This window comes from Hirsutella rhossiliensis, assembly GCF_020360975.1.
Source record: "Hirsutella rhossiliensis strain HR02 chromosome Unknown scaffold00018, whole genome shotgun sequence".
NCBI lineage: Eukaryota > Fungi > Ascomycota > Sordariomycetes > Hypocreales > Ophiocordycipitaceae > Hirsutella > Hirsutella rhossiliensis.
In genome coordinates this window covers 594,359-607,200 of record NW_025408684.1, presented here as the reverse complement: position 1 = coordinate 607,200, position 12,842 = coordinate 594,359, and the positions used below count along the sequence as shown (strand labels likewise).

At 59.6% G+C, this 12,842-nt stretch overlaps 6 protein-coding genes across 6 annotated transcripts; 2 read left to right on the top strand and 4 right to left on the bottom strand.

The window, feature by feature from the left end:
• Positions 1–676: 676 nt before the first annotated feature.
• On the bottom strand, positions 677–1,113 carry HRG_10980 (uncharacterized protein; the record flags this gene model as incomplete). The annotated part of the gene is made up of 2 exons (XM_044869450.1): positions 677–847; positions 970–1,113. The coding sequence occupies 2 exons, from the start codon at positions 1,111–1,113 to the stop codon at positions 677–679; spliced, it is 315 nt and encodes a 104-aa protein (XP_044715401.1).
• Positions 1,114–1,909: 796 nt separating this feature from the next.
• HRG_10979 (RNase P subunit p30 domain-containing protein) lies at positions 1,910–2,848 on the top strand (the record flags this gene model as incomplete). The annotated part of the gene is made up of 1 exon (XM_044869449.1): positions 1,910–2,848. The coding sequence occupies one exon, from the start codon at positions 1,910–1,912 to the stop codon at positions 2,846–2,848; it is 939 nt and encodes a 312-aa protein (XP_044715400.1).
• Positions 2,849–3,173: 325 nt separating this feature from the next.
• HRG_10978 (uncharacterized protein) lies at positions 3,174–4,508 on the bottom strand (the record flags this gene model as incomplete). Its single annotated transcript, XM_044869448.1, has 5 exons — positions 3,174–3,674; positions 3,734–3,823; positions 3,879–4,225; positions 4,385–4,397; positions 4,461–4,508. 5 exons carry the CDS (start codon positions 4,506–4,508, stop codon positions 3,174–3,176), a joined length of 999 nt encoding a protein of 332 aa, XP_044715399.1.
• A 1,585-nt stretch (positions 4,509–6,093) lies between these two features.
• HRG_10977 (3-oxo-5-alpha-steroid 4-dehydrogenase) lies at positions 6,094–7,256 on the top strand (the record flags this gene model as incomplete). The annotated part of the gene is made up of 3 exons (XM_044869447.1): positions 6,094–6,211; positions 6,286–6,768; positions 6,859–7,256. 3 exons carry the CDS (start codon positions 6,094–6,096, stop codon positions 7,254–7,256), a joined length of 999 nt encoding a protein of 332 aa, XP_044715398.1.
• A 1,568-nt stretch (positions 7,257–8,824) lies between these two features.
• On the bottom strand, positions 8,825–9,715 carry HRG_10976 (mediator of RNA polymerase II transcription complex subunit 8 domain-containing protein; the record flags this gene model as incomplete). Its single annotated transcript, XM_044869446.1, has 2 exons — positions 8,825–9,494; positions 9,585–9,715. 2 exons carry the CDS (start codon positions 9,713–9,715, stop codon positions 8,825–8,827), a joined length of 801 nt encoding a protein of 266 aa, XP_044715397.1.
• A 739-nt stretch (positions 9,716–10,454) lies between these two features.
• On the bottom strand, positions 10,455–12,298 carry HRG_10975 (sulfatase domain-containing protein; the record flags this gene model as incomplete). The annotated part of the gene is made up of 3 exons (XM_044869445.1): positions 10,455–10,566; positions 10,649–11,556; positions 11,666–12,298. The coding sequence occupies 3 exons, from the start codon at positions 12,296–12,298 to the stop codon at positions 10,455–10,457; spliced, it is 1,653 nt and encodes a 550-aa protein (XP_044715396.1).
• Between the last annotated feature and the right edge of the window lie 544 nt (positions 12,299–12,842).

Here is a 12,842-nt window from a genome sequence, read left to right as displayed (position 1 = left end):
GCCTCCAACGTCGACAGCCGCATCCGCGCATTCATCGTCACCGCCTTGAGACGGGCCACATGACGTCTACAGTGCCCCCCCTTGCCTGCCCCCATGCGGTGCGGGAGTGGCCGACGGCACTTGACTGCCAGCAGGAAGGGGTGGGACAGCCGAGCTTCCGTTGGTCCGAGAGAGCGTAGATCGATGCCGGTTTGCGGCGAGGAAGAGTGCCGCGTTCATGGCCCAAACGATACTGACGAGTTCCGTCGTACGGGGGAAAAGACGGTCAAGGGGAGGAGGCTCACGACGAATTGAAACAAAGCAATATCCATTGATAAGCAAAGCGCTCTCCACGCGGCCCCAGACTGGCATCCCGCCCAAGATATGCGGACAGTTTGTTGTCCCTTTTTGGATCAGACATGCAGCCGAGCGACGGCCTAGTCGTCCCGACGAGGTCCCCCTTGTCTCCCGATATCCAAAAGGAGCCACGATTGAGAAGGTCCCGGAAGAAGTAGAACAGGGAGCGGAAGAGGATGAATATGTTACACTGATGGTCGAGGGTAAGTGTGCATGTACTATACCAAGCGTACACGCAGGTGAGCATTCGCGTATGCAAGTGTAACGCCGTAGGCGGCGCATCACGAGAGCGAGGACAGGCAAAGAGCGGGCAACACGGCGTCTTGAGAGGCGGTGCGGCCTAACTGTATTGCGGGCGCTGCCCGGGAGGTGGCTGTTGCTGTTGTTGCTGCGGAGGCTGGCCGCCATTGGCCATGGCCATGACGTCGGGACGGTTCTCGAGTGGCTGGTTGAAGCTGCAGATGTGACAGGACACATCCTTGTATCCTTTGATTGAGAAGGGAATCAAGGGCTGTTGGCGTCAAAAGCTTAGCCTGGCTCGACAAGAATGGACGAGAGGGCCAGCCATGCATCGCGACGCGAGCGAGCGCGAGAAGGCGGCAAGGAAGTGAGGCGTGGCCAAGGGATACTTACGACGAAGCAGACGGTGAACCAGGGGTGGCTCTTGATTACATGGCCGGCCATGTTGCCGCAGTGGTGGCACTGGCAGACGATGCCCTCATAGCCGGGCACCTCCTTGCGGAAGGTATGCTCCCCGCAGAAGAAGAAGAAGAACATGGCTCCTCGGCGGTCCGGGGTCCAAGGGCTAGCTCGCGGTGGCCGTCGTGGAGAGCGAGCCCGATGTGGCCCTTGGGCGTGGGACTGGTCTCTTCCTTGTCGTGGCTGGATGTGGGCGTATCGTCGGGCGCGGCAGGGCGATGAGCGACGACCGAGGCGACGAGGGGCGAGATGGAGAGGGGATCGCAGATGAGGGTGAGGGCGAGGGCGCGAGAGCGAGCTCCGGGGCCTGCTGTGGTTGCGAAAAGTAGCGTGCTGGCTGACTCTGTTGGGATTGCCTGCAACGAATGAGACACGGATTTGGGTGGGTGGCTGGAGGTACGATGGGGGAAGCGAGAATGGGGCGCCGGCGGCAGAGTGCAGAGTGCAGAGACAAGACAAACTGTAGGGGGCCAAAAGGATTGAGGTGGTGAGTGAATGGATGAAGAAGACAAAGTGACGCCATGCCGCCTTTCCTTTGCTTGCGGTTTGACGAATGCGCTGCGCCACAGTGGAGTCTCCCTCTCTTTCCCCGCGAGAACACGCCACACCTCCCGCATGGCTACCTCAGCCTTGATTGGCCCGAGCAAAAATGTCAAGTGAGAAGCTGAGTCGAGCGAGAGTCGAGGCGAGAATGAATGAGTGAAAGCTTCGATCCAAAGCTCCATCAACAATCACAACAGAGTCCTTCATCTCGCATCATGACGCCCCGCATCCCGTTATAGCCCGCCCGGCCAACATGTACAACTAACTTATCAACCACCAACATCGTCACCATCATCGTCACCACCATTGTCACCCATCATTGTCACCCGTCATGCTCTACGACCTCAACCTCGCCTGGTCGCCCGCCGCCCCCCCCGACCGCCTCCTCCAGGCCCTCTCCCTCTCTGCCTCGCTCGGCTACGCCACCGTCGCCCTCAACCACACCCTCGAGCTCCCCCTCCCCGCCAAGCCCGTCTCGCCTTTCCCCAATCACCTCGACGCCGCCGGCACCACCTCGCCCGCAAGCAAGCTGCCCCATGTCCTCCACCGCGCCACCCTCCTCCTCGCCGACCCGGCCGCCTCAAACTACCGCCTCCCCGCCCTCGCCACCGTCTACGACGTCCTCGCCATCCGGCCCCTGACCGAAAAGGCCTTCCAGAACGCCTGCCTGACCCTCGACGTCCCCATCATCTCCCTTGACCTAACCGTCCACTTCCCCTTCCACTTCCGCCCCAAGCCCTGCATGGCCGCCGTCGCCCGCGGCATCCGCTTCGAGATTTGCTACGCTCAGCTCCTCGCCGCTGACTCGCGCGGCCGTGCAAACTTCATCGCAAATATGTCCAGCCTCGTTCGCGCCACCCGCGGCCGCGGCTTCCTCATCAGCAGCGAGGCAAAGACAGCCCTGTCCCTCCGCGCACCCGCCGATGTCGTCAACCTCTTGAGCGTTTGGGGCCTCGCCAGTGAAAGGGGACTCGAGGGCTTCCGCTCCATCCCGAGAAGCGTCGTTGTCAACGAGGGCATTAAGAGAAACGGCTTCCGCGGCGTCATCGATGTCGTCCAAGTTGCCTCCAAGGACGCCAACGGACCGGTCGCCAAATCAGCGAGCCACGCCGCGGGTCCCGGCACCACTGCCGACGGCTCAGCAAGCCGCACCAAGATTCAGAAGCGCAAACCTGGCGGCGACGACGGTGGCCAGCCCACGAGCAAGCGGCAGGCAAAGAAGATGAAGCTGGCGACGCACTCGGCCAGTACCGAGAAGCCCCAGCACTAAGGGGCACGTCGCCCCGAAGTTGTGTAATTCTCTCGCAAAGAATGATACCCGCTCCACAGCACGAATAGACAGATACAGCCTGCTTCCCGGGGACGTGACCGCATAGAATCGCCTCATCTTCGAGATACTATTAAAAACCTATATATAGCACTTGTGAACATACCCAAGCAAAAATAAAATCTGTACATGGATTTTCTTGTTCCATTTCCCGCCCTTGTCACAGTATATTAACAGCTGGTGGCATTCTGGAACTGCCGTCCCTACGAAATGGCCCTTCAGTTGTCTCATTACATCATGGCTCAAGCTAAGGCTGCCGAGGTGTTGCCTACTGCCCAGGTTGCAGACTGCCCAGGTTCACCGCGCTACTCAGCCTCAGGCCCGAGACGTCGATGGCAGGTGCCGCAGGATTGGACTGTTCGGGTTCGGGGGCCTTCGCACCGTCCATGGCTGGCGCTGCCATGGCCGGGGCTGCCTTGGCCGGGGCTGCCTTGGCCGGGTCCGCACTGGGCTGCTCGGGCTTGGGCTGCTCCGACGGCTTAGACTCAGACACCTGAGACTGCGCAGGCTTGGGCTGCTCCGATGGCTTAGACTCAGACACCTGAGACTGCGCAGGCTTGGGCTGCTCCGACGGCTTAGATTCAGACACCTGAGACTGCGCAGGCTTGGGCAAAGGCACCAATTTGACCCCGACTCCGTTGCCGTCCAAGTTGGGCGTGGCTGGGACCTGCGGCGACTCCTTTTGGCCAGCCTGCTCTACACTTTTGCCGCCTCGCTCTCCACTGTTGCAGCCCTCGTTGATGATGATGGTAGGGGCCGGGGCTTGCTGCTAGGGGGGAGTCAGCTTTATCTCAACAAGCAGGCGAAATCAGGGAAAAGAGCACGTACGGCCCCTGCACATTGACCATTAACGGTCTTGGTCTTGACGACGGTGCGTGTGATGATTAGGATCTCGGCCTGCTGGTTTTTGTTCGCACCCTGGTTTGTATGGTCAGCACGTTGCACGAAGAGGAAGAATGCTCGCCCTGCTCACAGATCTTTCTTGGGACTGCTCTCCCTTCACTCGGGACTCCTTTCCTTGCCCTTGGGGCTTTTTGGCACCTTTCATAGGAGCCTGGGTGACCTTCATCTTCGCGGCGGCCTGGGTGACGGTGTGGGTGACAGTGGTTCCATTATCTGTCGCACATTGTCCGCAACCGACGGTGACGGTGGTGACGAGGGCGCCGATGTTGCAGGCCCCTTGCTGCTGCTGCTGCCGCTGCTGTCCATCTTGCTGTTTCTTTCCCTTGTCCTGCCCCTTCTCGTATTGTTGTTGTCCCTGTCCTTGCACATTCTCATTTTGCTGCTGCTGCTGCTGTTTTTGTGGAACTTGGTTTGAGCCTACCAGTACCGCTGGTTTTCCGAGGCTTGCGAGTCCTAGTCCTCCTGCCAGTCCGGCTCCTCCGGCTCCTCCGGCTCCTCCGACTCCTACAGGCAGCGCTTGTTTCAAGTTTAAGATAGATTTCTTCCACTGGCGGTGACTGTCTTGCGCTTCATTACCGAGTGCAGTAGTCTGGACGACAGAGTCAGCCGAGTTAACGCGTCTTGGGGATGATGGATGGGAAGGGATCATTACCAGCACTGCAGCCGAGGTTATGAGAAGCTGGACGGCCGCGACCTTCATCTTGGAGACGTTGCACGGCAGCACCTGGTGATATTAAGTAAGGTTGTAACAACAGTCCAGCTGTTGAGTGGAGGTGGACGGAGAGAGCCGAAAACGAGCTCAGAAGTGAAAGCGGTTCCGAAATGACAGGCAAGAAGTTTAGTGTCGGGCCATGTAATCGGCGGGTGCGAGCAGGCGGTGGCAAGAAGCCGGACTAGGCGATCAAGTCGGGCCCTTGCGCAGCGTCGTGAGAAGTAGAGATGCGTAGTCTGCACGGCAGAAGACGAAAGCAGGAATCAAGCGGCGAACGGGTTAATAAATCAGCAGTCAAAAAGAGGCGGCCGAGTGAAGATGCGAGTGCAGGTCAGGGCGGCGGAAGAGATGTTTGCAGAGGCGTCCAGGCCCGGGAATCTGATACAGGCAGCGTAAAGAAGCGAAGGAGGTTGAGATGCCAGATGGCCGTTCAGTCGTAGTGAAATGCAGAGGGAGGCGGATGGCCAGCTGGCGGTCGATCGAGGCCATGGTGTCGGGAGCCGCATACTGTCGGCAGCCGCCTGACAAGTCGGTCTGTCAGGAGTTTGTTTCGTGCAGCGTCGCGAGACGAGACCCAGACAGGATCTGTTTTGGAATCGGAGCCGAAGAGCATCGACAGCGTGTGGAGGGCCAGAGGTGGGTCCGAGGACGAAGACGGGGCCCGCGCGTGAGGAAGATTCATCCATCAAGACGATGTGAAAAGCACATCAAGGCTGATCCATCTCGTTTGGCCATGCCGAGAGGCGAGCGCTGATGATGGCGTTTGTTGATGCTGGCAGCATTCAATGAGTGGGTATTCGTGGTCGCTCGTCGTCAAGTCAGGCTGCCTTGTCCCCGCCCCCCCCCCCCTCGAATATCTTCCACTTTTTCTTTCTTCCCCGTCGGAGAAAAAGAAATAGACTTGGCGTACCCGGTATGGGCCATGCGTGGATGTATGGACGATGTCGACGGGCGTCTTGGCCAGGGCCAGGAGAGGTGGAGAGGGTGTGGATGGATGGTAGGGCCGAAATCCCCGTTCTGTACCGCCTCCTGGCCCTGCCAACGGCCAACGTCGGGTTGACTCGAGGCTGCTCGAGGCGGCGCCACAGTCGGTCGATTGGGCAGAGCCCACGGGCATGCCAGAGCATGTGGGTGGATGCAATGCCGGCAAATGGTCTCTCGCTGGAAAAGGCTGCAGACTCCAGCTGTCTCGGTGCATCCAGCACGTGCTCGCGTATCAGCCCTACTGGGTACGTACACCGTGTAGAGGCCTGACTAACAATATACTCCGTCTCTGGCCCGCAATCGGACAGTGTCGTTTCACCAATCACCGACGTCAATCCTCCTCAAGCCATGATGACATCCATGATCCATCCATCCACTCATCCACCAACGGCCGCGCCGTCAGAGACTTTTTCTCGCCTTTGGATGCAACCAGCTTCGGGCCAAGGCGAGTGGCATGGTGGATGAGGCTGCCCGTCACTCATTGCCCGACACACAATTACAATCCCTTTGTTCGCCCGCAGCTCTCCATCAGCTCTCCAGCATTGCAGCCAGGATTGGCCATTGACCAATCGAATCAAGCCGCCTCACCATGGCCACGGCTCATGTCCTCGACGACTACTACCTGGCCATCACCGCCATTGTCACCGTCGCCTACCAGCTCTTCTTCTTTGCCATTGCCTTTACCTTGAAGTTTGACAAGCTCACCGGTACGCCCCGCTTTCTCATCCTCATGACCCGAGTCAAACCCGAGTCATCATGTCATAATAATGGAAGCAACCAGATCTCGCCGGCGGTTCCAACTTTGTCGTCCTGGCCATCCTCACCCTCGCCCTGTCCGGACACCACCACGCTCGCCAGCTCGTCGCCTCCCTCTTCCTCATCGTCTGGGCCGTCCGCCTCTCGGGCTTCCTCTTCTTCCGCATCCTGCGCACCGGCTCCGACGACCGCTTCAATGACAAGCGCGACAAGTTCGTCCCCTTCCTCGGCTTCTGGGTCTTCCAGATGCTCTGGGTCTGGCTCGTCTCCCTCCCAATCACCCTGCTCAACTCCCCCAACGTCACGCGCTACCCGCAGCACGACTTTGGCACCGGCAGGGACATTGCCGGCGTCCTCCTCTTCGCAATTGGCTTCGCCATGGAGGCCGTGAGCGACGTGCAAAAGTACCGCTTCCGCCAGGCCCACGACGCCAAGGCCGTGTGCGACAAGGGCCTCTTTGCCGTCTCCCGGCACCCAAACTACTTTGGCGAAATAATCATCCAATTCTGTAAGGCTCCCCGCTTTTACCCTAGTCTCCCGGTCTCCCCCATGCCCCTGCGTCCCTACCCGGCCCAATGTGACTAATGCGGCGAGCCAGCCATTTACATGATTGCCGTCTCCTCCGCCGCCGATGGCTACGTCGGCGGACAGGCGTTCAAGGCCCTCTACGCCAGCATCCTGGGCCCCGTGTTCCTCACCCTCCTTCTCATGTTCGTCTCCGGGCTGCCACTCTCGGAGCGGCCCAAGGCCCAGGCACGGTACGAAAAGGGCAACAACTGGCCAGGGTATAAGCGCTGGCTCGACCGCACCAGCATCCTCATCCCCTTTCCGCCGCAGCTGTACGCCAAGATGCCCGTCTTCCTCAAGCGCACCCTCTTCCTCGAGTTCCCCATGTACGTCTTCGACCCGGCCAAGCACTCGGACAAGCCGCAGCCCGGGGGCGGCCCCGACGGTGCCGAGGCCGACGGCCAGAGCGGCCAGGAGAGGCTGGTGTAGGATGCCTCATAGGAGGCACCGGGCGTAACCGAATATAGAGGGAGGGCCAGACGAGAAGATGCGGGGAGGCGGGGGGGAGACAGCGGTTGTAGATCTAATTGCAACATGTACTGTACGCTATGTAACGGTCATGGCGTTGAGTTCGATACCCCGACGCGTGTGGTTCAATGGCACAAAAAGGGGTGTATTTATAATTCGTATTTGTCCGACACTTGAAAGCGACTTTGACAGCCAATGCGACTGTAGAAAACTGAAACAGAAACATCCCCCATCCCTCCCTTGGTCAGCACGTCTCGCAGATCCGACCTTACCAGGAAAAACCGTCTATCGGGCAACGAGGCCTGTGAGCCCAAGCGCTGGAGGCCAAGCATGATGAGAGCAAGGCCAGCCATGTCTTCGCGCCGACACACCTCCTCGAATGGATGGCATGCCCTCTATCCCAGGAACGTCGATTCCCGTGGACCCGGATCGACTCCAATCCCGTCAAGCCACAAAACGCAGCCATGTTAAGCATTTCAGCCGCTCCCCCCTCCCCCCCTCTCCGCCTCGCAAGCAAGTTCATCGTCGGGTTCTCTTCCCGGCCGTCTCCTCTTTTTCCGCGCTCGACCTTCCCGCGCTCATCCCTCCCCTCGACATCACCTCTACAAGTAGCCCGCCGTCCCCTCCCGGCCCATCACAGCCCGCTAGCAGGGCCAAAGCGCGTGCGGGGGGGGAAGAGGTGATGGTGGGGGTGAGGGAGATGATTGCGAATGCGGCCCTGAAGGACATTTATCTGCCCAGACGTTGCCCACGGACGCCCGCCAACGTCGGCTGCTCGAGCGCGGTTTCCCCTTGTCTGCCAACTGACCCGAGCGTCGCGAAGGTACTTTGCCTTCGGCCTCTTCAGGTCCGCAGCATCGCACGGGTGCTTCAGTCTCATATATTGTGTCTCCGGTGCGTCGCAAGACTGAGAAGACCTGGTTGCGCACGTCTTTTCTTGTGCCTCATTCCTGCCCGGCAATGCCGGTTCGCGTGATCAACAAAAGGGAAGCCCGAAACTAAGCGCATGTTCCCATGAAAGCAACCGGTAGAGCAACTTATGATCGCGTTTCTGAAGTTGTTTGAAGAACGCATATATCGCACTCGCCCGGCCCACAGCCATTCGCTGGGCCACCGCAAGGAACGCCTCGCCTCCGGCATGAGTTGGGCTCAAGTTGCTCCACGAAGATAATGCTGCTGTAGGCGCCAGCCGGGGCCCCATTTCCGCTGGTCTTCGGGACCGGCACTACCTTGACAGCGAGGTCGATATGATATGCGCCCAAGACGTCGTGGTCTGCCGACGGTAGGCAATATTGCAAGGCATAAAATTCCATGCTTTTGTTCGAGACACTTTTTTCGACCCGGAGGCACTGGGGGCTTCCGTTTGGTGTGCAATCTGGCTGCGTGCTGAAGTATCAGGGACCGGACACAATACCAGTCGCCGCGACTTGACGTGTGACCCCGGACACGGCTCTCCGTGCCGCCGCTTTCTTGGTATGTCGTACCATCCGCCAAGGCGTAGGGCTGACTTCCGAACGACCGAACCCGCTCTAGGCCGGCTCAGCTCCCTCGGGCCTGGCGGGCGGGATATTCACTCCCTCGAGACCCTTCCTGAGGCCCACCTTCCTCTCGTACTCGACGTTGCGCGGCACCTCAAAGTCGCCCCGCGCCGCAAACCACAACAACGTCTCCGGTTCCGGGCCTCGGACCAGCCTTGTCTTGCCCTTTTTGCCCTCATCGCCGCCATCACCATCATCGTCAATCCCGTCCTCGGCTTCGTCAGCCTCTTCGTCGTCGTCGTCGTCGTCGTCGTCATCGTCGCTCTCCTCGTCCAGCCCCCGCCGCAGCCCCGTACGGACCTTATCTGTGCCCGTCGCCCGCTCGTCCTTGGTGTATACGTCGCCAGCCTCGTCGCGCACATAGGCGGCAATGCGCTCGTGCGTCCACTGGCGCAGCTCGTCCCATATGGCCTGCAGCTCCACCACGCCCTCGGGCGTTGCCAACCTGGCCGTCTCCCGGCCGTCGGCCACCAGCTCCTCGACGTCGGGCTCGAGCTTCTTGCGCAGCAGTTGCGTCAGGAGGTTCTCCTGCGTGCGCCCGGGGTAGTTCGTCGAAGGGTGGATCGCCATGCGCGCAAACAGGTCTGAGTTCTCACTTAGGTTGTCGAGGACGGTTTGGAGGTTTCGCTGCAGAATCTGTGCCGACGCCTGCAGGGATGATCTGCGATTTCCCAGGTCAGCTCTTACTGCGCCCAGGTGATGGTTTGAATGGCTGTCACCGGCCTGCGAACCAGGGTGAGGGCGGACCGACGGGTGAGGGAGTGGATTGCTTTTAAGAATGTCCATCTTGAGACTCTGGATGCTGCTCGACAGCTGCGCCAGCCTGGCGAGCGTCTGCTCAACCGACTTGAGCTCGTCTTCGTCGAGACTTAGTGTCGCCATGTTGCCTCGTTCCGCCTGTCGTGCTTGATGGGGATGTTGCGCGCGCGCAGTGATGGTCGATTTGACCGACAGGAGTGTGGTGGCAGGTTAAGGCGGCAAAGGAAGTTTTGGACCAAGGTTGGCGCGTCGTGACATCGCTCGGGCGGATCAACTCTTTTTACCGGCCGAAGCTCGCAAATGCAATACGGCTGATTAATACAGCCAACGTACGCTCACAATCATCGTCACGATCGCCCATTCCAGAGTTCATTCAGACGTGCATCCTTCTTCTGCCCGCAGAAGCGGCTCACGTCGACTCGCAGCATGTGTCTTTTCTCTGCAAACGATTTCAATTCCAAATCCAACCTAAATGCAACACCGAATCGATGGAGTCCTTCACGCTTCGGCTCATCCATGTTTCGTTCCTGCAGCCTTGTTCCAACATCACTACACCAAATGCCTCCCTCTCGGCCCCCGTCGTCAAGCGCCAATTTGCTTTGAAAAGTCGCAAGCTTACCCTGGGTTGTCAGTTATGTTGCCCCAGTGGCAGCAGCGGGTGCAAACGGCAAAGGAGGGCTACCTAGAGGGCCCCTGCCTCCACGGCGCATAAAGCCCGAGAATGTGCCTGGGTCTCCTCGACTCCGGTCCCCACGAGCGAAGCTGGGATGCCTGGCTCCAGTCGATGATACCTGAGCGTGATCTTTGGCGGTCTTTCTCTTCTCTTCCCTTCTCTGCTCTACTCCGGATGCCCATCGAACCTTCACCCGCGAGTTGAGCTGACGGCCTTGTTGATCGTGTAGCCGTGGGAATCGACAAACGGATAACGAGCACGACGTTCGAGCTCGTCAAGGGGGATTGTGGAGCGTATGTATCTTTTTGCAACGTCAGTCCTCAAATTCCATGGCCTGGCGGTCGTTGCCTTCACGGGCAAGATGATTGGGCAGGTCAACGTACTTGGTCCGACCATCGTCAATGGGGTCATAGTCCCAGCTGGTAAAGGTGCCCTGCCTGAGAGCGTCCCAGACCAGGCGACGGCTGCGCTGCGACTGGAGCACCTGTGCCGTGATGGCGTCAAAGTCCCACTTGGCCTTGGCCTCGGCGTCGTACTGCTCGAACATGGCCTTGGCCTCCTCTTGCTCGGGGGTCTGGGGGGGTACTTTGACCAGGCGAGCCAGGTTGTCCAACTCGAGAGGATCTCTCTCCAAGTTGTAGAACTGGGGTTCGTCTGCCGGGCAGGTGATGTACTTCCAGGGCCCGCGCCGAATCATCATCATGGGTCGGACGGTACCCTCGCCGGCATACTCGGCAAAGACGGTGTCGTGCCCGTCCTTTCCCTGCAGATGCGGCATCATGCTTATACCGTCCATGGGGAGGTATGACGCGGGCTTGGTGCCGATCAGGTCGCAGATGGTGGGCAGCAGGTCGAGGGTCGAGACGTTGCGGGAGACACGGTGAGGCTCGAACCACTTGGGGTAGTGGACGAGGAGCGGAACACGGACCGAGGATTCAAAGTAGCTCATCTTGTACCAGAGCCCTCGCTCGCCGAGCATATCGCCATGGTCACCGCTGAAGATGATAATGGTGTTGTCGGCCAGGCCGGCATCGGCGAGCGTCTCGAGGAGCCTGCCGATGCAGTCGTCAACGTAGCTGACGGAGCCATAGTAGGCCCGCTTGGCTCGCTTGATCTGGTCGTCGGTCAAGTCGTGGTCCCAGAGATCACTGACGCGCATCAGGCGCTGGCTGTGCGTGTCGAGCTTCTCCTTGGGAATGCGGACCTTGGGCAGGGCGATGTCAACATCCTCGTATAGGTCCCAGTATTTCTTGGTGATGGTGTACGGATCGTGTGGGTGAGTGAGGGAGACCTAGGAGAAGACGAGATTTGTCAGTCCAGATATCATGATGTGTTCCGAGCCGTGTCGGTACGCTGGGCCGCATCAAGGCGGCTCTGAAGGGGGTTTCATCTCGACTCACCGTCAGGGCAAAAGGCCGCTTGTTGGGGCCTTGACGGACGTGGTCCCATAGGTACTGGGTGCTCTTGAACATGACCTCCTCGTCGTAGTCGAGCTGGTTGCTGCGGCCGCAGGGCCCGGCCTGAAGGATGGAGCTGGCGTTGTGGTACCACTCGAGGCGTGTGTCAGGCTCGTCCCAGTTGACGGCCCAGCCGAAGTCGCCCGGGTAGATGTCGCTGGTCAGGCGCCGCTCGTAGCCGTGGAGCTGGTCACCGACAAAGTGCATCTTGCCGGCGAGGGCGGTATCGTAGCCCCTGGAGCGGAGGTAATGGGCGTATGTGGGCACCTCCGAGTTGACCTGAGAGGCGTTGTCCCAGGCGCCAATCTTGGCGGGCAGCAGCCCCGTGATCATGCTCATGCGCGAGGGGGCGCAGAGGGGGGACGGGCAGTAGGCCGAGTCGAACTGGACGGAACCGGCGGCGAGGCGGTCCAGGTTGGGCGTCCTGATCTGCGACTCGGGGTTGTACATTCGGAGCTGAGGAGCGGCAAGCTGGTCGGCCATGACGTAGAGGATGTTGGGCTTGGATCCATCGGAGGCCTTTGCGACGTGGGCTGTGGCCGACGAGGGCGGGAGAGAGTTGATGTCGGGAGACATGCTGTCTGTCTGTCTGTCTGTCAAGACTGTGCCAATATGCAGCAGTAAGCAGAAGGGTTTCCGTGGAATATGGTGGGCAGTCTAGAGAGTTGGATGTCTAGGCAGAAAGAGTCTGGGAGACAAGGCACGCAGAGTCTGGAATGAGATACAAGGCAGAGAGATAGTTGGAGGAGAAAACAGCTCGGCGTCGAGAACAAGGCCTCCAGCCCGTTTCCCCCGCAGACGGTCTGAGACTCTGAGTTACAAGTGGCTTTTTTCCCTTGTCTCCCTCCAGGGTCCGTCTCGACGACGAGAGGTGCTCGGCTCGACCCGAAACAGCTGGGGGTCGGTCAAGTGACGGCCAAGAAGGGGTCGGAAGCGTGTTTGATAAGAGTAAGGCAGCGAGGGTCAGCGGGCAGCAGAGGAGCAGAGGCGAGCGAGACGGGCGACGATGGCGTGCGCGCGTGGGTAGGACAAGGAGAGGAATGGCGGATAAGAGCCAAAGGAAGGCGAATCATTTATGGCTGCTCGACGGCCCCTGTTGTATGACGGTCAATCTGATGAT